At 69.1% G+C, this 25301-nt stretch overlaps 1 protein-coding gene across 2 annotated transcripts; it reads right to left on the minus strand.

The window, feature by feature from the left end:
* Window positions 1-944: 944 nt before the first annotated feature.
* JAG2 (jagged canonical Notch ligand 2) lies at window positions 945-22038 on the minus strand. Of its 2 annotated transcripts, XM_024982220.2 has the most exons (26): window positions 21956-22038; window positions 21435-21785; window positions 14505-14562; window positions 12911-13162; window positions 12654-12714; window positions 9665-9795; window positions 9404-9523; window positions 9169-9282; window positions 8851-8964; window positions 8624-8737; window positions 8498-8544; window positions 8230-8400; window positions 7240-7390; window positions 6786-6938; window positions 6599-6712; window positions 6185-6298; window positions 5973-6086; window positions 5734-5850; window positions 5272-5299; window positions 5083-5168; window positions 4600-4713; window positions 4393-4508; window positions 3841-4089; window positions 3226-3357; window positions 2454-2610; window positions 945-2196 (listed from the first exon to the last, which is right to left on the minus strand). In XM_024982220.2, exons 1-26 carry the CDS (start codon window positions 22019-22021, stop codon window positions 1721-1723), a joined length of 3720 nt encoding a protein of 1239 aa, XP_024837988.1. In that variant the 5' UTR covers window positions 22022-22038; the 3' UTR covers window positions 945-1720. The 2 variants fall into 2 exon arrangements, with proteins under 2 accessions (XP_024837988.1, XP_024837989.1); XM_024982221.2 differs by lacking the exon at window positions 8624-8737.
* Window positions 22039-25301: the final 3263 nt, after the last annotated feature.

The following is a 25301-nucleotide window of genomic DNA, read 5'->3' on the forward strand; positions in this document are numbered from 1 at the left end:
CCTGCCTCGCCAGTCACGTGGGCCTCCCGCCACCCAGCTCTCCGGTCTAGGTGCTTTGGGACCGTTCTCCCCCGACCTCTTCACAGCACAAGAGGCTTCTCCTCTGACCTCTTCTTCCTTCGGCAGCGTCAGAGTGGCATTCAGTTCTGTTTGGAAGTGGCACTTTGTCGTTTCTAGAAACTCCACTCATTTCTTTTCAAATCCACTCAGCAGGGCGAGCGGTCTTGCTCGAGCACACCCAGCAAAGAGGCTTTGTGCTCTGGGTCCGGGCATCCGAGGGGAGCCTGCAGCCACCCAGGCCCCTGACCGCTCTGCCCCAGGGGCTGGGGCGCCCTGCGGGCCAGGGTCTGGGCTGCGGTCTGTGTGCCGGCTTGGGCAATCACTCACGAGGAGCAGAGCACTCCAGGACAAAAGGCGCTGGCGTGGTTTCTCCCAGGAACCCGGAGTCCCGAGTTACATAAACACAGTGGAAAAGGAGCCTGGAAGCTGGCTATCCTTCTGGTGGCGCGAGTGCTCCGCGAGCATGAGCTGGCATAAACCCTGACACGGTGAGCAGCCTCACCGACAGGCACGGAGCCAGCCCGGCCCACCGCCCCGAGGCCGCTGGGCTGAGGCCCCATTTGCCCAGCCTTCGGAGCCAGGAGTCACGCAGGGCTTTGCCCTTGGGCTGTCTAACTTTGACCTCATTCCTTGAAATCCTGACAGCGCTTCATTGCTAAGCGACTTGACACCATTGACAAAGCTCTTTCCACGTGTTCTCAGCTCAGACCAGAGGCAAAGTGCCTCCGTCGCCCCATTTCCAACAAGGCATCTGCCAACAGCGTGGACACCCACGTGTTCACAGACGTGGGGAACCCGAGGGGCCCCGGGGTAGGGGTCCCTGGCGTGGCCCGCCCCCGGCCCCCCGGCCCACTCTGCATAACAAAAGAACAGCACCTGAAGAACAAGGGAGGCCAAAACGTTTAAGTTATTAAATCAAATATACAGAGTGATTCATTTAATATGTACATATGTACAGAAATGCACTTTCACGAGGAGGGGCGGCCGGGGCCGGCAGGTGGGCAGCAGCCGGGTGCCCGCGGCAGACGTTGACAATCGCGAGGGAGAGTCTGTGAGAAGGCACTTGTCACAAGCGTCAGTACTGCCGCCGCCCGGGGGACGGAGCAGTCAGGAAGGGCACTTCTGAAAGCACAGTTGAGAGATCTCTGGAGCGAGCGTCGCGGGCAGCGCAGGCGAGGACGGCGGGCCGGAGGGGTGGGTCTGCCCGCGGCCTCAGGCCATGCCGACCACCACGGGCCCCCTGGCGATCCCCAGCCCCACCGCCACCGCAGGCGCCCCCGACAGCCGCGGGCCACGCCAGACGCCGCGGGTCCCACCGGCTCTTTGGCCTGGAGCCACAGCGAACCCAGATGAGGAATAAAGGAAGATTCTGTAAACAGCGCACCACCTCTGGGACAGACGTCCACGGACCTGGGGAGGACAGGCCTCCTCACTGTCTCCTGCCACACACGTGCGTGCGGCACCGGGGAACGTTACAAAAATAGCAACTCTCCAAGAACACGCCGTTGTTTTCCGCCTGACACTCAGCGAATGACTTATACGAGGCGAAAGAGACGTAGAAAATAAACATTTGTTTTTTGCTTTTGGTGTTTTTTCTTTTTTACACAAAATAAACTGTGCGCGGCCTCGGCCTCCCGTGGCCGGCGGGCGGCCTGGCGCCCTACTCCCGGCCGGCGCGGCGGGCAGCACTCACGCCCCCAAGCGTGCGGTTGTCCACCTTGGGGCCTGAGGCCCAGCGGGCCGGCCGCCCGGGCGAACGGCCGGGGTCTTTGGTGAACTTGTGCGCGAGGAACTTCTCGGCCTCGGGGGACTCGTCCTCCCCACGGCCCGGCTCCTCATCTTCCTCGTCCTCGCCGGCCCCCGCCGGCCCGGGCAGCGCCTCGCCCACCCTGCGCGGGGGTGGCGTGAAGTTCTTGCAGGGGAACAGAGCGTCCTTGGGGCCGCCGGGGCCACCCGGCCGCTCGATGGGGTTGCGGATGGGGTTGAGCGGGGCCCACTGGTTGTTGGGGCCCTCCTCCCGCGGCAGCCGGCTCCTCTCCCGCTCTTTCCTGCGCTTACGCATCCACCACACGCAGACGACCACGCACGCCAGACACAGCACGCTGAACACGCCGCACAGCACCGTCACCAGCAGACCTGGGGCGGGGGCACCCAGACGTCAGAGGGCCAGACGCCCAGTCCTTCGGCTCGTGGGGATGGGCAGGGCCCTAGATCGGGGCTGGGAGGTGGGCTGGGCTGGGAAACCTTCGCCGGCAGGTGCAGAGGAGCTGCCACGTCCCCGGGGCTGGTCGGCCATGGGGCAGGGCGGGCAGAGGCCGCAGCCCCACCCCCCCAAGCCCAAAGGAACCCCACCCGCTCGCCCTGGGCCCAAGCGGCGCGCCCCTCCCGCTCACCTGTGGAGGACCTGCCCACAACGACCGTCTCCACCTTCACCTCCGTGACGGCCAGCAGCAGCGAGCTGTTCCCCCGCTGCGTGATGGCGGCCACGATGGCGTGTGCCGCACTCTGGATCAGGGTGCTGTCCGGCACGTCTCGGGCCGGGCTGAAGGACTGTGGCAGAGAACAGTGCTGAGGGGCCGCCTGCGCACTCAGCTGGGCAGCGGGAGGCCTGTGACCCCTCCCCACTGTGGCAGCAGCTGGGATAGCGGCCCGGCCCTGCGTGCAGCCCTGGGGAGTGCGAGACTCCTGCTCCGGCTGGCCGGTCCAGGCAGTGGCGAGGAGGGGCAGAGACCCTGCGGCCCCAGAGCACGGCCGTCTTGGAGCAGCGTCAGGGGCTGGGGGCCTGGGGCCCTGGAGGAGGCTCACTGGAGGAGGGCTCTGGCAGAGCCTGGAGGTGCCCTACGCTGGGCAGGCCACGGGGAGGTGGCCATGGCCTGGTCTGCACTCCCACAGACCCCGCTGAACCTCGGCCCTTCAGGTGGGTCCCAGCCCCAGCCGGCCACGCCTGGAGTCCTGAGAGGGCTACAAACCCGCCACTGCCCTGATGCTGGCCCAACTCACCTCCACCACGCAGCCCCTCCCACGCCAACACCAGCACCCAGAGAAACCACAGCCTCGCCCGACCCCCGAGATGCCGACTCACACCCCATCTAGGAGCACGTTCGCTGTGGGACCCGCAGTGGCGCGGGTGTGGAACACAGGTGGCCGCCCGCCGGCCGCACTCACCAAGGCCACCTCCACTGCGCTGGCCTCCGAGGGCGGCCGGTCGCAGAGCAGGACAAGCAGGCGGTCCCGGGCCGCGGCCCTTGTGGCTGGCAGAGCACGGATGCCAGAGCAGACGGTGCCCACGGTGGTGCCCTGCCGGGTGGGCAGCACGTGAGCAGCGGGCAGTGACCGCGGCCGCAAGGGGGTCCGCCTCTCAGTGTGCGGCGGGACGCCACAACAGCCTGTCTGGGGGAGCAAGGGCCCTGGCTTCCCACGGCGGTCCGCAGCCCCACCCAGAACCCAGACGGCCTCTGGCCAGGGCCGGTACTGAGACCAGAAGGCCTTATGGGCAGAGATGAGGGCGGGGTGAGAATGCCCACGGAGCCGCGGGCCGGCCCCGCCCTCACGGGAAGGCCGCCTGCAACCCAGGCCCTGGGAATGACTGGACGAGTGGACATCTCGGCCCAGGCCGGCCCCTCCCGGCCGCCCCGAGCCCAGCGCTCCATCTCATCCGACCACATGCAGGCATGGGGCCGGGCGGCCAGCAGGGCTCTCGAGCCATCTGAGTGGCCACAGGAAGTAGGCCAGCAGTCAGGGCCCTGCTCGCTGGTGGCGTCCAGGGCGCGGGCAGCTCACCTGAGGCACCTGATCACGGTTGAAACGCAGGGTGAGGCGGGCACAGTTGTTGTCCAGGTGGCCGGAGCGCGGCTGGCATGGGGTGCTGGGCAGCGCGGGCTCCTCCGCACTACATGCCCCCCAGGCCGCGCAGGGTGGCTGCAGACACTGGCCCGGGGCCTTCTCCAGGCACTGCTGCCCCGGCGGGCACTGGGTGCTCAGGGCATCCGGCCGGCCAGCCAGCAGGCAGGGCTTCTGGCCGCACCACACCTGGGGGCACACGGACGGGACCCACAGGCAGACCCGGACGGCACCATGTGGGAAGAAACACACCGTTGGTCATGAGTCCGTGAGCAGAGCGCCCCCACCGCCAGGGCCCCACGGTGAAGGAGCCCAGCACAGCAGGGCGGCCCACGTCTTCCGGGGCCAGGTTCGCCTGTCTCCCTCCCCCCACATCCTCCCCGGGTGAGCAACAGGGTGGGGGTGAATGATGGGGACTGCAGGCCTGGGGCGCGGAGGCAGCAGACCCGCAGGGCAGTGGGAGCGCGCAGGGCGGGTGGACAGACCCCACACCTTGCTGCAGTCTCGGTGGCCGTCCAGGCAGCGGCAGCTGTTGCAGTCCTCCACCCACGAGCTCCCGTGAGGGAAGGGCATGCCCTGCGACCAGCAGGACCTCCCAAACACGATCACTGTGGGCGGGAGAAGTGGGGCACATGGAGAGCAGGCTCCCCCGGACCCCCCAGCCTGAGCGTGGCCTCGCCAGCGGCATCCCCCACCTACCCTCCTGGCACCGCAGGCCGGATCGGCCAGGTGGGCAGCTGCAGCGGTAGCCATTGATTTCATCCACACACGTGGCCCCGTAGGCACAGGGTGAGGACTGGCACTCGTCGATGTCTGCGGGAGAGGGGCCGGGCACAGCGTCAGCGAGGCGGCAGCTTGGGCAGCAGGGCCCGCGCAGAAAGAGCAGCCCCGGCCAGCCTGGGCCTCGGGGGCCCCAGGGGCCTCTGAGCTGGGCCTGAGACCGCCGTCACTGTCACCATCTGCCTCTAGGAGCTAATGGCCAACCCAAGCTGGGTCTGCCCCTGACAGGGTGCCCCCCAGCCACTGCTGGTGGGAAGCAAACAGCAGAACCGAGGCTCAGACAGAGCGGGGAGGCGGCTGTGACCACAGTGCGCCCTGAGGTCCGCGGATGCAAATGACCCCAACAGCTCTCAGAGCGGGAACCCCGCAACCCCACCCGGGGTGGGGACCCCAGCCCCTCACTGATGCGGCAGTCGGGACCCGCAAAGCCAGGCGCACACTCGCAGCGGAACCAGTTGACGCCATCCACGCAGACACCACCGTTGTAGCTGCAGAAGAGAGGGCAAGGGTCAGGGCAGACCAGCCCATCAGCCGTCCCACCACCGGGGGTCAGGGGAGCCCAGGGCAGGCCAGCCCACCACCACCACTCACCAGGGCAGGGGGTTGCAATCGTTGGTATCTGCATTTGAGGAGAGAGAGGACGGTGAGCCCGGCACTCCCCACCCAGGCACCCATCCGTGCCCGGTTGGGGGCGCCCCAGGTACACGGGGAGGGCAAGCAGATACCGCGCTGTCTACACCAGCCTGCCACGCCCAGGCTGGAGGATGTGGGGCCAGGGCAGCTCTGGGAGGACAGCCCGTCCTGGAGGCCCACGTGGAAAATGGACTGTGTGAGCAAGACAGTGGCTGGCCGGAGACGCGCAAGGGCCAGCACGGACGGGAGGAAGCTCAGGGGAGTCAGAGGGGTTCAACCAGGCTTCCGCGGCCAAGCACAAGGAGTGGGTCGATGGGGCAGAGTCGGGGTGGGGGCAGGACAAGGAAGCAGGGGATGGGGTGGGCCCACACCAGCCCATGCCCACAGCCGCCCCCTGGTGCCGCCAACCCCTGAGCTCACTATGGGTGCAGGTGCGGCCCTCCCAGCCGTCCCGGCAGATGCAGGAGAAGGAGTCCCCGCTGCCCACGCAGGTACCCCCATTCACACAGGGGTTGGGCAAGCAGCTGCTGTTCTTGGCTGCAAAGGAGTCAGAGAAGGAGAGCAGAAAGAGAAGGAAGGGCTCTCACCTGAGCCAGGCAGGCCGGGGTCCCCGCCCCAGGCCTCGGCCCAGACAGGCACAGCCCAGCCCCGGCCCTCACCGACAGTGCAGGTGCTGCCCTTCCAGCCCGGGGGGCAGGCACAGCGGAAGGTGTCCCCGCTGTCGTAGCACGTGCCGCCGTTGCTGCAGGTGTAGGCGTCACACTGGAACTCACCTGCGGGCACACAGCCACTCAGAGGCTGCCCGGAGCAGCGGGCGGCGCCCCGGCAGGCAGTGCAGCCCCCAGAGTGGCAGGGCATGGTGGGCACTCACGCGAATGGCAGGTCTTGCCCTTCCAGCCATCGTCGCACATGCAGTAGAAGTCGTTGACCAGGTCGAAGCAGCGACCGCGGCTGTGGCAGGGATCGGGGAGGCAGTCGTTGGGATCTGGGGGCGAGGACGCCGGTCAGCGGGGGTCCCCGGCGTTCAGGGAGGGCTGCCCGGAGGAGGAGGCACCGGGGTGGGCCAGGGAGCGGCAGAGGAGCGGGGAGGGAGCGTGTGTACCCCTCTGCCCGCCTTCTCTATGTGCTGCATCCCAGTCGGCGGCTCAACACATGGAGCCAGGCCGACGCAGGGCACGGGTCGCGGGTCGCGGGGCGGGGTGCGGTGCGGGCGTGGGGCGCGGCGCGCTCAGCACCAGGAGGCACAGGCCCTGCGGCCGAGAGTGGGGCAGTGTGGCCCACTCACTGGTGTCACAGAGCTCGCCCTCCCAGCCACTGGGGCAGAAGCAGCGGAAGGCGTCCACCTCGTCGATGCAGGTGCCCCCGTTGCGGCACGGCTGGCCCAGGCAGTCGTCGATGTCTGCGGGAGGTGAGCGTGAGCTGGAGCCCCAGTTGGCCCGGCCCCCTCCCGGCCCTGGTCCACGGCTACTCACTCTCGTGGCAGTAGGTGCCCGTGAAGCCGCTGTCGCAGACACAAGAGAAGTTGCCCCCGGGCTGGCTGATGCAGTGTCCGTGGGGGCCGCACACGCCAGAGGGGCCCATGCCAGCCACCCTGGTCCCTGCCTCAAACCCGCAGCCATCGACCACTGCCACAGAGACAAAAAGGGTCAGCCCTACCTCTGCAGAACACGGCCACCCCTCGCCACAACCCCACTCTTTCGGGCCCAGCCCACACTACACCCATCCCTTTAAGGCCCCGTCCCTGCTGCACACAGGCCTGCAGGCCCCGCCCACCGCACCCACCATTGCAGGCCCCGCCCACAATGCACTCACCTCTACAAGTCCCGCCCACTGCACCCTTTCCTGCAGGCCCCGCCTACAAAACACTCATCTCTACAGGCCCCGCCCACAGCACCCACTCCTGAAGGCCCCACCCACCGCACCCACCCCTGCAGGCCCCGCCAGGACAGGGCGCCCGAGGCTCAGAGCAATTCTTGCCGCCCATGTCATCCGGGCAGGCGCAGTAGTAGTCCCCCTCCAGGTTGTAGCACTGGGCCCCGTTCTGGCAGGGGCTTGGCTCGCATAAGTCGATGTCCACCTGTGAGGTGGGGACAAACATGAGGGTGCTGCTGGCACCGGACAATGGACCCGGGCTCATGTCCCTACACACAGCCCCTACGAGCGGTCCCTGAGACCCAGGCCCACTCAGACCAGCCAGCCAGGCCTCTGCAGACGGAGCCTGGAGGACGGCCCAGCTCAGCCCGTCCGGACCCCTAGCTGGCCGGAAACACCTGGGTGGGCCAGGCCCCGCCCTCCGCCCCGCCCTGGGGCAGCCCTCTTCCGCGGCCTCCCGGGGCAGCATCCGGCCTTCGCCCCTCCCACTGGCAGGAAGGCCAGCTCCCGGCCACCCCTCCAGCCTCCACGGTGCTGTGAGCCCCAGCTGTGGGTCCTTCTGAAGAACCACCCCAGGCTCCAGGACACAAGACAGGATCTGGTGTTCACACCCCGCAGCTCACTCCTCTCCCGGGTAAAGACAAAGCAGGTCAGCGGGGGTGGAAGAGTGAGCCTCTCCTTGTCAGACCCGAGAGTGATACCCCCAGCCCACCCCAAGGCCCCTCTTTCAGGGGCCTGCAGACTCCACCCCGTCACGGCCACCTGCCCTGCATCCGCGTGAGAACCAGCCAAGGCACAGGGTAGCCAGTGGACCTGCCAGGCCTCCAGGCCACCCCACCAGGAGGGGCTGGTCCTGACAAGCCCGGACCCTCCGCCTCTCCCCTGGCCCTGCCCAGCCAGGACTCTGGGGCTGGGGTCTCGGTCTAGTATTGAGCCTGGGACATGCTGCAGGGCCAACCCCCACCGTGGCCCCTCCCGGCCACTCGATGGGCCACCCGTGGCAGCTGCTGGGACCGAGGGGCAGGCAGCACGCATAGGCCTCACCTCGCAGAGCGGCCCTGAGAAGCCCTGGGGGCAGTGACAGCGGAAACCATCGACCAGGTCCTCACAGAGGCCCCCGTGGCAGGGGCTGCTGGCACACTCATCCAGCTGGTGCTCGCAGTGCCGGCCCCCGAAGCCCCGTGGACACACGCACTGGTAGCCATTCACCAGGTCCTGGGGAGGTGCGGGGCGTGGGGTGAGCCTCCCAAAGCCGCCCTCAGGCACCTGCAGCCCAATGCCTGCACCCCCCACAAAGTGTGCAGGCCCTCACCTTGCAAGTGCCGCCGTGCTGACACTGGCCCCGACAGTCGTCGACGTCTGCGGGCAGAGGCGCAGGTCACAGCGGGCCCTCCCTGCCCCCAGCCCTGCCCCCTGCGGCCCGCCCACCCATACTGACTGATGTGGCAGTTGGCGCCCTTCCAGCCCGGGAGGCAATCACAGTAATAGCCACCAATCAGGTTTTTGCAAGAAAAAGCATTAAGGCACGGCTTCCCTTCACACTCATTGGCGTCTGTGAATGAGACAAGGGGGGCGATGGGCCCGCAGCCCTGGCAGCACACGCAGCAGCCGCCGCAAGCACAGCGCACAGCATGCACACACACCCCGGCCCGCAGGGCCCCTTACCCAGCTGGCAGGTGGCCCCCACCCACTGCTCCGGACACACGCACTCAAAGCCGTCCACCTGGTCCACGCACGTGCCCCCCGCCGCACACGGGTTGGAGGCACACTCGTCAATGTCTGCGGAGAGTCCAGGGGGAGGAGCAGGGATGATCGCAGGGTGGAGGAGGGGGCAGCTGGCCCTCAGGAAGGAGTGTGAGCACCCGGGTCTTCCCCTCGCTCCTCCCCAACCCCAGCCCCACGGGGATGGGCCGCCTCGCCCTTACCCTCCTGAGCCCCGGAATGCAGGCTGGGGACCCCAGAAGCCCTGGAGCAAGCTCTCACCCAGCGCACAGGTGGGCCCGCTCCAGCCCGACGGGCAGTGGCACTCGAAGCCCGAGGGCACCTCGTGGCAGGAGCCCCCGTTGGCACACGGGTTGGAGGCGCAGGCATGCTCGGCTGCATGGGGAACCACAGGGGTGGGTGTGGTGGCCAGGCCCCCACCTTCCACAAGGGCCCCCCCGACCCCCGCTGCACTCAGGCCAGAGGAGTGGGTCCCGCCGTGGCCGCCCTGACGTACCCCGCTCACAGTTCTTGCCCGAGTAGCCGTCAGGGCAGGCGCAGCGGTACTGGTCAGGCTCCGCGTTGATGCACGTGCCCCCGTTGGCGCAGGGGTGGTGGCTGCCACAGTAGTTCAGGTCTGGGGGTAGATGGTGCTCAGGGGACAGGCCTCGGCCCTCACGCCGCCCCCGCGGCAGGCCGCCACCCCCCGCACCTTTGTTGCACAGCAGGCCGCCCCTCACGCCCACCCCCCGCGGCAGGCCGCCGCCCACCCCCGCACCTTTGTTGCACAGCAGGCCGCCCCAGTTGGTCTCACAGGTGCACTGCCAGGGCTCCACGCAGCTGCCGTGCACGCAGCCGGGGTACGGGACGCACTCGTCACAGAACCTGCCCTGCCAGCCGTAGCTACACCTGGGGAAGGCAGAGGGCCGGGAGGCCCTGCGTGTGACCGCAGACCCCGCGAGCGGGGGCCACGCCCAGGGTGGCGTGGGGACATGGCGCAGCGTCACGTGGGCCCCCGGGGCCAGCGGCCGCAGCCTTTGAACCGGAGCGGCCCCGCCCGCACGTCACGGGCAGTCCCGGCCGCTGGCCGCGCACGGTCAGCCGCAGCTGTCCAGTCACTCCTCCTGGAGCTATTTTGGGACACAGCCGGAGCGGGGCCCCCAGAGAAGGCGCCAGGCAAGGAAGGCTCTGCTGGGACCCCGGGAATGAGAGGGCCAGGTGCTGCCAGGGCCGGCAGGCCAGCGGGCACAGGCCTCCTGCTGCCGGGAACCCTGGGCACAGCCCGCGACCTCGCCTATGACTCAGAGGCGGTCACTCTCTCCATGAGGCCCCAGCAGGGACGCATCTCATAGATGGGGACGCTGAGGCCCGTGGGCTGTCCCAGGCCAGCCCCGTGAGAGGCCAGATCCAGGGCACTTCCTGACCCGGGAGGAATCACCCGCTCCCTGGCCTCGAGAGACCTCTGGGCTCTCAGGCCATAACCCCAGGAGCCAGCCCTGCCCGTACTGTGGGCCAGCATCCTCTCCGGGAAGTCCTTCAGGAGGAGACGCAGAGGGACACCCCGGCCATCAGCACCGCCCCCTTGAGAGCCCAGAGCCCCAGGGAGAGAGGCCAGCGCCCTGTGCTCAACGCCCTGGGGCCCACCCTGCTGGGACCCCCAAGGGGACCCCCCCTAGCACTCAAGGGTCCTGTGGGATGGGGTGACGTCCACACCACCACCCGTCATGTGGATTTATTTTTGTAAAAGGGAAGAGGCACGGCCCTTCCTGGGCTGCCCCCGACCCCCCGGCACCCAGAAGGGACGCTGGTGGTGCAGGACAGGGAACCGAGGCTGCCGAGAGGGACTCGGCCGGCCAGACGCGCGTGCGGGACGGGGGATGCAAGCCCGGGCCCCCTCCAGGTGAGAGGGGTCCCCCGGGCGTGCTCTCAGCCCTGGGTGGGGCCACCTCTTCAGGCCCCCGTGGCCCCGGCTTTCCTGGCCTGCGGCTCCAGCAGCTCGGGGAGGAGGCGGCAGGAAGGCACGGCCATCTCCGCGGCATCCGGTGGGGGTTGTCCTGAAACCTGAGCCCAGGGCCACCAGCAGCAGCTGGGCCTCACCCACGGAGCCAGAGGGAGGCGAGCAGGGCTCACCTAGGGCCCTGTCCAGGGAGCCCTGTGCCCCCCACCGTCTTCCCGCAGGGCCCACGTGGGGAGTGGAGCGCTAGCCTCCCCTCTGCCCGCCCCGGTCACTGGCCACCCGGGGCCAACAGCTCACCCCAAGAGCTCGGTGCCAAGGGCTGGGCCAGGCCCCAGCCCTGCCGCGTTCACAACCCAGCAGGGAAGGGTCTGCCGGACTCCGGGGCTCACGCCTGGGTCAGAGGGCAGGGCTGCAGGAAAGGCCTGCCCCAGGCAGACAGCAGCCCTGCACCCCGTCTCCCACACCGAGGGTGCTCCTGGGGTGCCTGCCCCTTGAGACGGGAGCCCGCCACGGGCCACGCCCCCAGGCACCTCTCAGCCCCGCTGCTCTGAGACCACCACTCAACTCAGCTCAAACCCGGCAGACAGAGTGGGTGAAGCCCTAGACACAACCCCCCCCTACCCTGACGCCGGGTCCCTGGGCAACCTGCCCACTTCCCTGCCCGGGACTGGAAGATTCGCTCCACTTACCCCTTCCCAGGCCACAGCCACCACAGGATGAACAGAGGGTGCCCCCATCCTGGCTCCCAAACACTGCCCTCCCAGCCAGAGTCAGCGGGGCAGTTACCAAACTTCCCTGCCCAGCGTCCTTATCGGAAAATGCACCCACCTCCCAGAGGGAATCCTGATGACTCAGACCCAGAGTGGGGAGAAGGCTTCACTCACCCCCTGCTCCTCTGTCAACTGGCATCCCCCCCGAAGGGCTTCACCCCCGAGGGCGTCCGCCTGGTCCCCGGGGCCCAGCTCCCAGGCCATCGGCGAACTCCTGGCACCCACCTGGCTCCCGCCCTGTAGAGAGCCCCCTGGCCGCCCCCACCCCTTCTAGCCCCCACTCCTCCCCGCCCACCCTCGACCCCACTCAAGCCAGCAGCGATTCCACTGCCCCTCAACCAAGGTCTGCGGCCCAGACCCCTGGCTCTCTGGTTCCCTCTGAACCCCCGCCAACATGTCTGGGACCCCCTGCCCCTGCCAGCTCCTTGCTGTCCACCGGCAGCAGCAGGAACCCCAGCTGGCTCCCCCGCCCTGCCCGCCCCGCCTGTACGCACACGGCCCACGTGCATCCCTAGCCAGGCCTCCTCCCACAAACCCGGGCAGGGTGGGCAGCACTCCCACGACAGCAGCTGCTCTCCCGCCCGCTGCGCCTGGGGCCGCCCCGTCAGTGGCTCAGGGTACCAAAGGCGCTCGAGCCCCACTCTCCTGCCCCAGGACGCCCACGGGGGCGGCCCCCACACCCACACCGGACAGCAGCCTCTGCCTCCTGGCCCGCCCCGTGGGGCCTCCTGGCTACCCCCAGGCCTCTCCCGTTCCCCACCTGTGAGCACCACCCTGCACCGCCTGGACCACGCACTCCTGCCCTGGAGCGGCTCTCGGCCCAGACCAGAGGTGTGGAATGTGTGGCGGCCCTGCCCACCAAGGCTGGCCCGCGCCCTGGGGCACACTCGGGCTCCAAGAGCACGTGCGGCCTTCACCAACAGTGAGCCGCACACGAGCAGGGCCCATCCCACTCACGTCGCCTGTGTGCAGCCAACTCTGTGCGGGAGCGAGTGTGTGCACGCTCGGGAGGCAAAGAGGACCTGGCGTGGGGCACTCACCTGCACTCCCCGGGCACGGAGCACCCCCCGTGGAGCAGGTTGCATCCCTGTTTACACACGGCTGCGAACGGAGAGAGCAAACAGACCCCTGCAGCGGCCACACACCGGCCTGCGGCCGTGACACAGGCTCTGGGGACAGCCCCCCGCGTGGCCCCCCACCCTCCGCGGGGCACTGCGCGTCCTCCACGATGCCCCCACCTGGCCCTCCGCTGGCCTCCGCTATGCCCCCAGCGCTCCCGTAGCCCCGCCCCGCTCACCCTCCTTGCACTCCTTGCCCATCCAGCCGTCCATGCAAGCCTTGTTGCCATACTGGTCACAGGTGTAGTGACCGAAGAAGTCGTTGCGGGGCCGGCAGAACTTGTTGCAGGTGGGGCTGTAGTAGTTCTCGTCACAGCGCACGCGGATCTTCAGCTCCAGGTGGGCCACGTGGCCGCTGAAGTGCAGGCTCTTCCAGCGGTCCTCGGGGTTGATCATGCCCGCGTGTGACACCCGGTCGATCAGCAGCTCCTCTTGGAGGGGGAGCAGCAGTCAGCCGGCACGGCCGCTGCCCCGCAGGACCGGGGGGCCTCCCGCCTGCGCCTGCGGCCAGCCTGTCCTGCCCGAGGCCCCGCCCCGCCCCGGGCTCTGCACGCTTCTCACGGCTGCAGTCAAGGCCGCCCCGTCCCCGCAGGAGCCACAGCACTCACTGCTGCCGTGTCTCTAGACGAGCCTCCCTGGGCCCGAGACCACGGACCCGGCAACCCGAGGGCTGGGCCTCCCTCCAAGCCAACCTGCTGCGTGGCCGGAGCTGGCAACCACGGTCACGGGGTCTCCCTACATGCGTGTACCGGTTTAGAAGATGGTGCAATAAAATGCTAAGGACCCTCACCCCACAGCCGGCTCCACTGACCGCTGCTCTCCGCCCGCCCCTCTGTGTTCCCATGGCATCTCCACTGCTGGGACCCAGCTTGGTCTAACCCAGCATCCAGCTGCCCATCTGACGCTGTCCAGACACAGAGCGTCCAAACAGCGCTCCAGCCCATCCCCACGACAGCCTCTCCGCCCCGCAGCCACCCAGTCAGCAGGCCCCGGGCCTCGACCTTCGGAGCGAGCAGAACCCCGCCCACCCCACAGGCCGCCCCTGGTCCCAGCACCCTGACTGCTACACAAAGCTCCCCACCTGTCTCCACCCTGGCCCTGCAACCCACCCTCCACGCGGCAGGCTGAGCAACCCGCCTCGGAGAAGAAGCCGGTGTCCTCACAGGAGCCACGCGGCCTCCACGAGCTGACCCTGGCCCGCTAACCTCATGGCAACCCCTCCCCTGCCCACAGGCTCTGGGCTGTTGGCACTGGCTGCCCCCTACCTGTCTGCGAGGAACCTCTGCCCACCACCACAGGCCCTGTGGACTCTGTGCAAGGCAGGCCAGCCAGCAGCTAGGCCTCCAAAGAGGCCCACCGAGCCCTTCACCAGGGCGGAGAGGGGCCCACACAGCCAGAGAAAGCTCTCGGCGGTGACCCACCCCACTGAGCCACGGCCAGGCCCCAGAAGACCGGCCTTGGGTCTGGGTATCAGCAGGAGGTCACGAGAATGCCAGGGACGGCCCAGGTGCCAGGTGCGGGACCTCGAGGAGGACGCAGGCCTCCTGCCAGAACACAGGCGAAGCCAGGGCAGCACAAGCAAGTCCCGAGCGCAGCAGGGCATCCTGGCGGCCAGGGCAAGAGGAGCAGAGACCTGCAGGGCAGAGGCAGCTCCCTGCCCGCTGTGTGCCTTCTGCCCCAGCAAGCAGAGGACGAGGAGCCTGGCTACGCGCGTCTCCATGAGGAGGGAGGCCCTGTAGGCAGCCCCCCGGGGACCCTCAGGGGCTGACTCACCATCCGGGGTGGTATCGTTGTCCCAATCCCAGGCCTCCACGATGAGGGTGAAGGAGCGCTGTGGACACGGGGAGGGCGGGTCAGGCTCCTCCGCCCACCCCAGCCGGCCAAGCCCCCTCCTCCATCTCGGCCCAGACCCCGAGATGACCCCTCAGAGCAGGGACGCTGCTCCTTCCAGCTCACAGAGACTCAGGGGCCTGGACTCCGGGCTCCTGCAACCTGCCAGCCAGCAGACCAGGTCAGGCTGCAGAAGAGACAGTGACCCACATGGGGCAGCGGGCAGAGGGCGGGCACAGCCGAGTGGCCTCAGCCTGAGGTCCCAGGTGGGCTGGGGCCAGAGGGGGTCGCGTGGGAGCCCAGGGTCCTCCAAGCCCACTGGGAGAGTTGATGCCCAGTCACCAGGCTGCGGGGCCGACCTGGGTAGCCCGAGCACTGGAGCTGCCGTGGGACACGCGAGCTCACAGTGAAAGGGAACGCTGCTCAGTCGTGTCCGACTCTTTGTGATCCCGTGGACTAGACAGTCCTGAAGTCTCCAGGCCAGAACACTGGAATGAGTAGCCATTCCCTTCTTCAGATCTTCCCAACCCAGGGATCGAACCCAGGTCTCCCACACTGCACGTGGATTCTTTACCAGCTGAGCCACCAGGGAAGCCCTTAGTGAAGGTCCAGGAAAAGTGGCCCCACTTCACAGATGGGGAAACTGAGGCCCAGGGACGGCCTGAGGCAGCCTCAGCAGTGCTCACTGCCCCCCACTGTCTGGCCCTGTGTCCCAGGCAAGGGATGCGGTGAGTGACAGGGTAGCATCACTGAGCAGCCCAGGACCACCCTCTGCCCTACCCCACCCTACAAAGACCACCAGACACAGGCAGCGACCCCCTCCCCATGCCTTCCCTGCCCGGGACCCCCTCACTTCCGCGGCTGCCCCTGCCCAGAGCCCCCCTACCCCAGCAGCTGCCCAGAGAAGACGGGCAGGAAAGAAGACGCCATCGTCCACCCTTCTAAACCCCACCCCCATGGGGCCAACCCCAGGCTGTGAATCCTATTACCGAGGGTCCCCGAAACCCCTGCCTCCCTGCTGTCAGCGCTGGCCGCCAGGCCATCAGGCCTGGTCCAGGCTGCCCGCCTCCTTCAAGGGTCCCCAGCAGCCACCACGGCCTCCGCTCCCCCATCCACAGGAGCCCCAAGGACCCTCAGAGCTCTGTCCACATCTCCCCCACTGCCCAGAGCCTTCCTGGGGCTGCCTGCGGCTCCCGCGCTCCCCACAGGCATCCAGCACGACCCCACCACGGAGCCCTTGCACACACAACGTCCTCCCTCTGCCTGGAATGACCCCACGGGCCAGCCTTCCCCGGGTCACTTCACTCCTGGGTGCAGCTGGAGCACCCAGCTCCTCCCCAGCAAGCACTCACTTCACCCACCATCCACCCACCCATCCACCCATCCATCCATCCACCATCCACCCATCCACCCACCATCCACCCATCCATCCATCCACCATCCACCCATCCACCCACCATCCACCCACCCACCCATCCATCCACCCACCATCCACCCATCCATCCATCCACCATCCACCCATCCATCCATCCATCATCCATCCACTCACCCATCCATCCACTCACCCACCCACCCATCCATCCACCTACCCAGCCAGCCACCCACCCACCCATCCGTCCATCCATCCACCATCCACCCACCATCCATCCACTCACCCATCCATCCATCCATCCATCCACCTACCCACCCATCCATCCACCCACCCACCCACCCATCCATCCACCATCCATCCATCCACTCACCCATCCATCCACCCACCCACTCATCCATCCACCATCCACCCACCATCCATCCACTCACCCACCCATCCATCCTCCATCCATCCATCCACCCACCCAGCATGCACCAGGCACAGGCCTGCCTCTGGGGCAGTGGATGGGTGAGAAGCCGCTGTACTAAAGAGTGTCAGGACAGGCTTTGGGGAGGGTGCTCGGGAGGAAGCATCCCAGGCAGGGGGACCACAGGCAGGGCCTTCGGCTGGAAGAGGAGCAATGCGGGGAACAGATCTCAGGGTCAGACTGCGGGGCCACTGGCCCCTGTGCCAACTGTGGTGCCAGCGCTGAGCAGAGTGGGTAGCTGCCAGGTGGGTGTGAGTGAGGGCCAGGGGCTCCTGGGGCTTCAGCGGGCATCCTGGCCACACGGGCCATGAGGGAGAGCATGGGAGGGGGCGGGGCAGGGCCCAGGGCTGAAGCCCTTGCAAGGCAGGCCGAGGAGCGCCCCGGCCCCAGGGTGCCCAGCCCACAGGGCATGAGAGCCCACCTCCCAGCACCTGCGCTTCGGAAAGCAGGGAGCTCCTCCTGGCTCCCAGGAAACCCCACGCCAGCCACCCAGGTAGGGTTACCGTCACCTTCACCAGCACCCGAGGCTCCGGTTACCTGCCCCTGAGGGGACATGCGCCCGCCCGCCCGCCCACCCACAAGGGCCCCGCCGCCCGCCAGCTGGGCTCCTGCACCTGGGCGGCAGGGAGGCACCTGGGGAGAACCTGAGCTGGGGGGCAGGGCGCCAGGCTGGGCCTCCGCCTCCTCCCAGTTGGCCTCCAGGACTCAAGTCTCCTCTCTGCAAAGAGCAGCCTTCTGTCCCAGGGACAAGCCTCGTGGGCCACGGGCTGGCCGGGCTCTGTGGACCCAAGACCCTACAGAACAGGAGGGCCCCTGGCCAAGCGTAGCTGGGCTGCCAGCCTGCCCAACCTTGAGAGGCCCCCAGCCTGCTGGCCTTCTTCCCTCTTCCAGAAAGCCCACCCCAACCTGCCTGCGCCAGAACCCCATCCTGACCGCGGGTCCTCCTGGCCCACCCCCAAGGCCAGGTCCCGACCCGCGGTCCGACCCTCAGAAAGTACGACGGGCCGGCAGCCCCAGTGGCACGGGGCACCCCAGGCCCAGGAGGCAACACTGACTGCAGAGCCTGGGTCCGCGGGCCCCACCTGCTTCCTCTCCCGCAGACCCCGCATCCGAGCCGGGCCCCCCGTGGAGCAGAGCAGGATGCGGCGCCAGGAGCTCTCAGCGAAGATATGTTTCCTGAAACCTGAGCTTTGCAGAGGCCCAGGTCTCTGCCTCCATTGTCACCGCAGGGGAGTGGGGGGGCCACCTCTCCCCAAGCTGCTGGGCCCAGCGGGGCCACGGCAGGAGGACTGGACCGCAGGCTTCCCCACGGGAACCCGGACGCCCACGCTCCGCACCGGGGACCAGGCAGGCCGTGCCTGAGCGTGCCCAACCAGCCCACTGCAGCCAGCAGCACACAGCCTGCCAGCACCTCGTCACACGCACCGGGCAGGACCATGAAGTCGAAGATCAGATGGACCCTGGTCATACCAGGATGCGTGATGAGGCCTGGGGCCGCGGACCCTGGCTCAGGCCTGAGGATTACAAGCATTTGTCTCTACCAAGAAGCCCCTCGCTGGCCCAGGCCGCCCTCACCCAGACACGACCCCTGGGAGGGTCCCCGGAAGCCACAACTCCTCCAGAAGCCCCTGCCCAGACCCCCCAGTGACCTCCCCCTCTCCACGGTGGAGCCTCACTCTCAGCTCCACCCCCTCAGGGCCCAGGGACAAAGCCCTAGCCTGTCTCTGAGTGCCCATTGGCTGGCACTGCCCGTCTGGGGCCCCTCTTTGCCCAAGAGCCCCACCCTACAGCCCCAGTACCAACGCCTAGGCCAAGACCCCTGATCCGAGGCAGGTGAGCCTCTGCTGAGCGGGACCCCTGGCCCCTGGCACAGGAAGGAAGGGAAAGTGAGCCCCCACACGGACAAAAGAGGCAGCAGCCCTAGGCACCGCGCGGGGAAGGGGCCGGGGCCGCCTTCGCCCCACACCAGCCGCGGGTCCTCGGGGGGCAGGGAGCACCAGGAAGACGTCATCTCACACCGTCAAGGACAGCCCCCAGGGGCAGCGCCTGGCCCGGCCCACCGCGGAAAGGCGCTCACGCCAGCATGCGCATCCCACCAGGCCACACCCTTGGATGTGCCCCCAGGGGCAGCCCCTGGCCTGGCCCACCGCAGAAAGGTGCTCATGCCAGCGTGCGCATCCCACCAGGCCGCACCCTTGGATGTGCAGGCCCTTGACTGGCCCAAGGCCCCCTGCCGACCCCTGAGCACAGCGCACGGGTCCCTGGTCCTCCTCTCACTCCAGCCTGGCTTTCCACGAGCCGCCGCAGCCCCCCCAGGCCAGCAGTCACCCCGCAGACACACAGTGCACATACCAGGATGGGGCCTTAGACCTGGAGGCCAGGTCCTGAGGTCTTGGAACCAGAATGTGAGCCAAGGAGGCAGGCATGGCCTCCAGCTGGGCAGCAGGCCCTCAGTCAGCAGGAGGCCCCAGGGCCACGCTGCGCCTCCATTGGCCAGGCCCCCCAGGCCCCCGTGAGCCCCCAGTAGCCACTGACTCACCCAGGGAGGGCACACACACACGTGATCAAACATGGCCTCCACCTTGTTGGCTACGAGCCAGCTGCCAGGGCCAACCGGGTGTCATCCATCTCCTGGGGACCGGTAGGACACGTGGGGGCATCCGTGGGGGGGATCAGGAGAGGAGGGGAAGCCCCACACTCAGACTGCCCGCACCTGCCCTCCCCTCCCCTCACCCAAGACCCTGGACACACCTCTGTCCAGAAACCTGAGCCCGAGTCCAACCTGAAACCACGCAGAGCAGACAACACGGGGACTCTAGGGCCCGCGCGGCCAGGTAAGGGTGCAGAGAGTCCCCCAGCCTCGCCTGGGGCACCAGGATAGAACGAGAAGGCAGTTGGAGGGGGGGTGGGTCAGGACTGCCTGAAGGTCACTGGAAGGGCTGGAGAGTGCAGAGCCCAAAGTAGGTCCTGGTCCGCCCTCTCCAAAGCCAGGGCCAGGCGCAGGCCGGCTCCCCACACTCCTGGACCCCCCGCCATTTCCAAGGCCCTGCGCACACGACCTGCTCCAGGGTCCTGGACAGAAGCCCCTGCGCCCCGCCCTCTCACGTGAAGCTCCTGAGGCAGGGCCCAGCCCCTCCTGAGTCCCCAGGGCCATAGTGGGCGCACCGGGTTCCAAACTCGGGCCAGCTCACGGGATGGAGCTGGACTCGCAGGGGGCAGAGGCAGTGCAGCCACAGGGCCGCTGCCGGCCGAGCGGAAATACCAGGGCACTGGCATCACTACACGGGCCATGGGCCCGGCAGCCAGGCCACGCTACCCGTGCGGAGGGGGAGACAGGAGCGGCCCCCCAAACGCACAGCTACCCCGCTGCCCCACCCTCATCACGGGCTGGGCCACCAGCCCCTCCTGGGTGCGCCCAGCAAAGTGGAGGGCGGGGACCTGGCCCAGCACCTGCCCCTGGTCTGCAGGCCCCTGCCTGGGAGACCCGGGCCTGCCCCGTCCCATTCCATGCCTGGCCGGCCGGTGGGACCAAGAGCGTGAGGGACACGCGTCGGCCCGCCACATTCCTGCAAGGCCTCCCTGCCCCCACGCCCACGGCTGCCAACTCGAGCAGAAAACACATCCTCAGGTAGCGATTTCGAACCGCGCTGGCCCGAGCCCAAGCGCAGATGACAGGCTGCGGGCCCTGCTCAGACCTGCCTGCCGCCCACTGCGGGGGCGAGGGGGCTGGGCTCATCCCAGCGCCCGGGGCCTCCCAGCCTGCCCCTGCCTCCCGCCTGTTCCACCCCAGGGACACACTCCCCACCTGCGGCCTGGGGGTCCAGGGAGACTGCAGAGGCCCCAGGTACGTGGGGGCAGGGCTGTGGCCAGGGGTCAGGAAGCAGGGGGAGGGGGTAGCCGTGAGGCCTCCTGGCCTAGGATACGATATGGAGGAGGTGCCAGCACGGGGCTCAGAGCTGGTGGCGGGGGGGGCAGTGGGGGGCCAACCTCAGCCTGGCCTCAACCCCCAGTCTCTTTCAGAACCACGGCACCAGGTGGGCATGTTCTTGTGGCCTCCCAGTGGCTGGCCGAGCCAGAGGTCCTTGGTCAGAAGGACAGTCCCTCAGTCAGCCTGGCACCCTGCTCTGGGCACTGTCCACACACAGACACACCCCAGCTGCCCGGACCTGCCTCTGCACCCTGAGACCCCACTTAGCAGGGGCCTCTCTCCTCCCTGCCCCCACCCAGTTCCCTGCGCGCACAGCACAAAGACCCGGGAGGCCAGGCTTCGGGCCACATCGGGCAGCTGGAGGCCTGGCCTGCCGCAGCCCCCACCCACCGGGGCCCAGGACAGCCCACTGAGATGGACCGCATCCCTGCCAGCATTCCCAGGTCCACGGCTCCTGTCTGACAGGCGGACCTCAAGCTCCTTCTCCAGAAAGAACAAACAAAACCCAAAATGCAAGACAGGAAGGTGCTTAACAGAGAATCACAGCACCAAGGCCCCTCGAGGCTGGCTCCCCGGGTCTGGACCAGCGGCAAAGGCTGCCACCAACCCACGAGCACGAGGTCCCTCGGCCCCCCGCCTGAGCAGCCCCCCACCCCCACCCATCCAGGAAACTGCAGGGCGGGCGCAGGCTGGCCGCGGGCCCGGGCGGCTCCGCCGGGGCCTGCCCCGGACCAGCCCCAGCACGCGCGGTGCACATGCCTGCGCGGCCTGCCCGGGCCCGAGGCGCCCGGCCGCGCCTCCGCACCCAGACAGACACGCGCAGGGCGACGCAGGCACACGCCGCGGGCCGCCCCGCACGCGGGCCGCGGCCACCCCGCCGCGCTGAGACCCCCGCGCGCCCACGTGGCCGGGCGCGGACCCCGAGGCAGGCGCCCCCTGCCGGCCCCGCCCCGCCGTGCCCGGGCGCGCGCGGCTCGCGCGCGGAGCCGGGGCCGCAGGTGCCGGGGAGCCAGGGGGGCGGGGGGGGGGGTGCCTGGAGGCCGGGGGGCCGCGGGCAGGGTGGGGCCGGGCGCCCGGAGAGGGCAGCGCGGGAGGAGCAGCACCTACCGGCCAGGCGAACTGGAACGGGATGACGACGAGCCCGGGGTCCTGGTCGCCGCCGGCCCGGGCCCGCGCTCGCGCCCGGTCCCCAGCCGCGCCCGCCGGCGGCAGGTAGAAGGAGTTGCCGCCCAGCACGGGCGTGGCGCCGTGGCCGTAGCTGCAGGGCCCCGTGGGCGTCACCTTGGCCTGGTACTCCTTGAGGCACACGCGCACGTACGTGTCGCACTCGTCGTGGCCGCAGCCCCCCGCGCGCGTCGTCCGGCCGCCGCCGTCGCAGCAGGCGCCACTCAGCAGCTCCCCGTTGGCGTTCCGCAGCGCGCTCAGCTGCAGCTCGAAATAGCCCATGGGCCGCGCCGCCTAAAAATAAGGCGGAGGGACAGCGCGAGGAGGCGCGGGCCGGGGTCGCCCGCTGCGCGCCCCGCCCCCGCCCGCCGGGCCGCCCCGAGGGCTTCCGAACCGCGGCGCCCGCGGGCGGTGCCGCCGGCCCCGAGGGCGGCGCGGGGCGCCCCGTCCGCGCCCCTGCTCACCTGCACGCAGAGCGCCAGCAGCAGCAGCAGCCGCCGGGGCAGGCGCCCCCGGCCCCGCGCCCGCATCGCCGCCGTGACCCCGCCCGCCGGCCCGCCGCCGCCGCCGCCCCTGCGCGCCGGGCCCCGGCCTCCCAGCGCCCGCGCGCCCGCCCGCCCTCCGAGCGCCGGCGGCAGCGGCAGCAGCAGAGGCGGCGGCGGCGGCGGCGGCGGCGGCGGCGGCGGGCGGGGTCGAGGCGGCGCCGCGCGGGCGCGGGCGGCGGGCGCGCGGGGGCGGCGGGCGCGCAGGGGCGGCGGCGCTCGGGCTCGCAGGCGGCGGCGCTCGGGCCCGACCCGGCTCCCTCCCGGAGGCGGCGGCGGCGGCGGCGGCGGCGGCGGCAGCGGCGGCGGCGGCGGCGGCAGCAGCGCTCCGGGCCTCGGCTCTGCGCGCCCGCGCTGCGCTCGCCCGCAGCCGACAAGTTCGGGCCGAGACTGACAGCTAGCTCGCCCATTCGTCACCCGCGCACCTGCATATGCATGAGGGGGCGGGGCCGCGCCACGGGGTGGGGCGGGGGGGGTCGGGGGCGCCCGGGATTTAAAGGCGGCGGAGGGCGCCTCCTGTCAGCGCCTGGGCCCGGCGCGCGCCTCGCGGGGCGCCCGGCGGCCGAGCGGTGGGGCCTCCGCTAGCGCCTCGGCCGGAGCCAGGAGAGCGGGACCCGGCGCCCCAACGCGGCCGCGCCTCGCCGGAGCCCCGCCGGGTCTCCGGAGCCAGGGGGTGGGGCGCCCCCTGAGGTCACCGCCGCGGTCCCCTCCCACCGGTGCGCCGCCGCCGCCGCCGCGCTCCTCGCGGTCCCAGGGAAGAGGCTGCCTCCTGCACAAATCAGGGCTCTATCCTACTTGGAGCGGGCGCGGCCCTACTACGTGCCCCCGCCCCCGAGAATACCTCCCCCGCCACTCCCGCCGCAGGGGGCGCTGCTCCCCTCGGACGCCCGCCCCACTGCCCGCAGGTCGGAAGCCACGGAACCAACGCTCTTCTGCGCGGCCCGTGTCCAGCTCTACTCTGGTGGCAGAGGGGACATCCGAGGAACGTCCGGGATGGGGGTCGTGGTTTGGGCGCGGACGAGGGTGCGAATAAAGGACGGTGGTGCAAGCCCCAAAGGACAAAGTGAAGGCCGCCCAGAGAGGCTGCGGCTGCTGTCCTGGTCGCCAGGCCCCCGTATCCCACCCCCTCATCGCCTTACTGCCCTCTCCTGGAGTAACCTCGCCTCACCTCCCCGGAGTCATGCCAAGGCTCCGGGTCTCCAAACACCCCTTCCTCTCTGCCAAACAGGGTCCCTTCCAAGGCTGGAGATCGCCTTGGCCGTTAGGGATACCAATTTGGTCCAAAGGGGTTTCCCCGCCCAACCCCGGTAGCAACTGGGCTTTCTTCCATCCCTGGCTCCTCCCGCAAATTTGCCCGCGGCCCTGGTTTCACTGCCCAGGCCAGAGGTCCAGCCCCTAGGAGCCTGAAGAGCTGGGCCTGACTGCTCCCTCCAAACACCCATCCTGGCCTGAGCTCCTCTCTAGGTTGGGAGGGGGCAGGACACAAGCCAGGCCCCGCCATGCACAGCGACCCCCACCAAATAAGGGAATGTGAGCGCTGTTCAGAGCCTTCCAGTTGCTTCCTGGGCAGCGGTTACCGCCTGTGGGGGCAGGGGGTTCACGGAGAGAGGCTCCCGGCCCCCCTGCTCTGGCCCAAGGGCAGGGACGGAGTCCTGCTGGCCCCATCAGGGACGAGCAGCCCCTGCACCATCCCAGGGGCAGAGCTCCATCCTGGCCCTTGCTTGCTGCCTTACTACCCACTGTCCTCCAGCACTTACTCAAACCATGAGCAAGGTGGACACAGCCCCTGCCCACCCACCCGTGAGTGGTTCCCAGTGGGGCTGGTGGAGTGGGCAGAGAACTTAAACAACACAGAACAGCAAACTGTACTGAGTGAGGCACGTGGGGGTACCCTGCCTAGTAGGCCTGCTCAAACCCAGTGGGCAGGCCAGGGTCGGCCAGGGAAAGTGGCTGCAAACAGCACATGCAAAGGCCCTGGGGCTGAGGAGGAGGACACGCCCTGGCAGAGCAGGTGAGGGCCTGGGGAGGCTGAAAGGAGTGGCAAGCACCGGCTGTGCTGGGCCGGCCTGGCGAGCCTTCCTGCGAAGACTGACGGGAAGTCACAGAAAGCAGCTGAGCTGGGTTGGGCTGCACATTTGTGACTTACATTGTCACCAAGATCCCTGGCTGTAGGGGGGAAGGGCAGCACGGGGTGAGGTCGGACAGGGAGGCCATAAGCAAACGAGAGGGGCCGGTGGCCTGGCAGGGTCCTGGCCGTGGAGGGGCCGAGGGGGCAATTCCGGCACGAGTGAGAGGTGGAATCTGGAGAACAGCAGCCCCCCAGCCGCTGCCGCCCTCTGTGCTCCTCCCTTGTCCACCTCGAAGTTTCCTGCCAGCGGCCAGTTGCAGGAGAAGCGGACGGCCGGGATGTGCCACGGGACGCCGTGGCTGACCCTGGCGGCTGGGCCACGAGTCCCAGGAGCTGCTGCTCTGGGCGGAGGCCCTGCCCTGCTCTGGGCTGTCTTGGCTCGAAGGCAGCAGTGAGGGATGCTTAGCCCACCTCCAGATTCCAGCTCGACCTGTCAGGGGACAGAGCCGCCCTGGGGCCCAGGGAGACCCCACCCGCCCTGCAACACAGGGAGACAGGGGTCCGGGCCCCTCTGCTTCCATCCAGGCCCTTTGGGAGCAAAGTGGGCTCCCTGCCTCCCTGCCCAGGATGGCCCCTGCAGGCCACAGACGCCCCTCATGGTCCCCTCTCCCCACCCTCTCCCTCCCAGGAGCCACAGCCTGGACAAAATGGACCCAGGAGATGCTCAAGGCAGGACGCTGGCTGCTTGAGGGAAGGGGCCGGGGCTGGGGCTGCGGGGCGGGCGATCCTCCTACAGGGGTCCTCTCCTATGGTTGCGGGGGGGAGCCAGAGGGCTGAGACTCAAGAGACAGCCAGGCTCCCGCCTCTTCCAGGAAGACCCCGGCATAGTTTAGGGCTCCCTGGGTCACACTCCGCTCAGTGTCCCAGCCCCACCCGCCCCCTAACCCAAGGGCTCCCTCTCCGAGTCCCCTGCCCCAGGGGCCCTCCAGGCAGACTCTGGGGTCGGCATCACTCTGCGCCAGACAAGGCACATGTGGAGGGGGCGCGGCTCAGCCCTGCCAGGCTGCTCAGGACCAGGCTGGGCACCCGCTGCCGGGCATGTGGACAGAGCCGGTGGGGCTGAGTGAGCTACTTCCGCCCGTGTTTTGTGGTGCTAAATATAGCGGCCAGGGAGGGGAGTTTCCGGTTACAGCCCCCCCC

Source organism: Bos taurus, chromosome 21, assembly GCF_002263795.3.
Source record: "Bos taurus isolate L1 Dominette 01449 registration number 42190680 breed Hereford chromosome 21, ARS-UCD2.0, whole genome shotgun sequence".
Classification (NCBI taxonomy): domain Eukaryota; kingdom Metazoa; phylum Chordata; class Mammalia; order Artiodactyla; family Bovidae; genus Bos; species Bos taurus.

Bases quoted from the DNA above. Each gene is read 5' to 3' on its own strand.
- JAG2 (XM_024982220.2), bottom strand. From the start codon at position 22,021: ATGCGGGCGCGGGGCCGGGGGCGCCTGCCCCGGCGGCTGCTGCTGCTG. The intron at 21,786-21,955 runs GTGAGCAGGGGC...CCTTATTTTTAG, and splicing joins TGCTGGCGCTCTGCGTGCAG to GCGGCGCGGCCCATGGGCTA. The intron at 14,563-21,434 runs GTAGGTGCTGCT...CCGTGTCCACAG, and splicing joins CGTTCCAGTTCGCCTGGCCG to CGCTCCTTCACCCTCATCGT.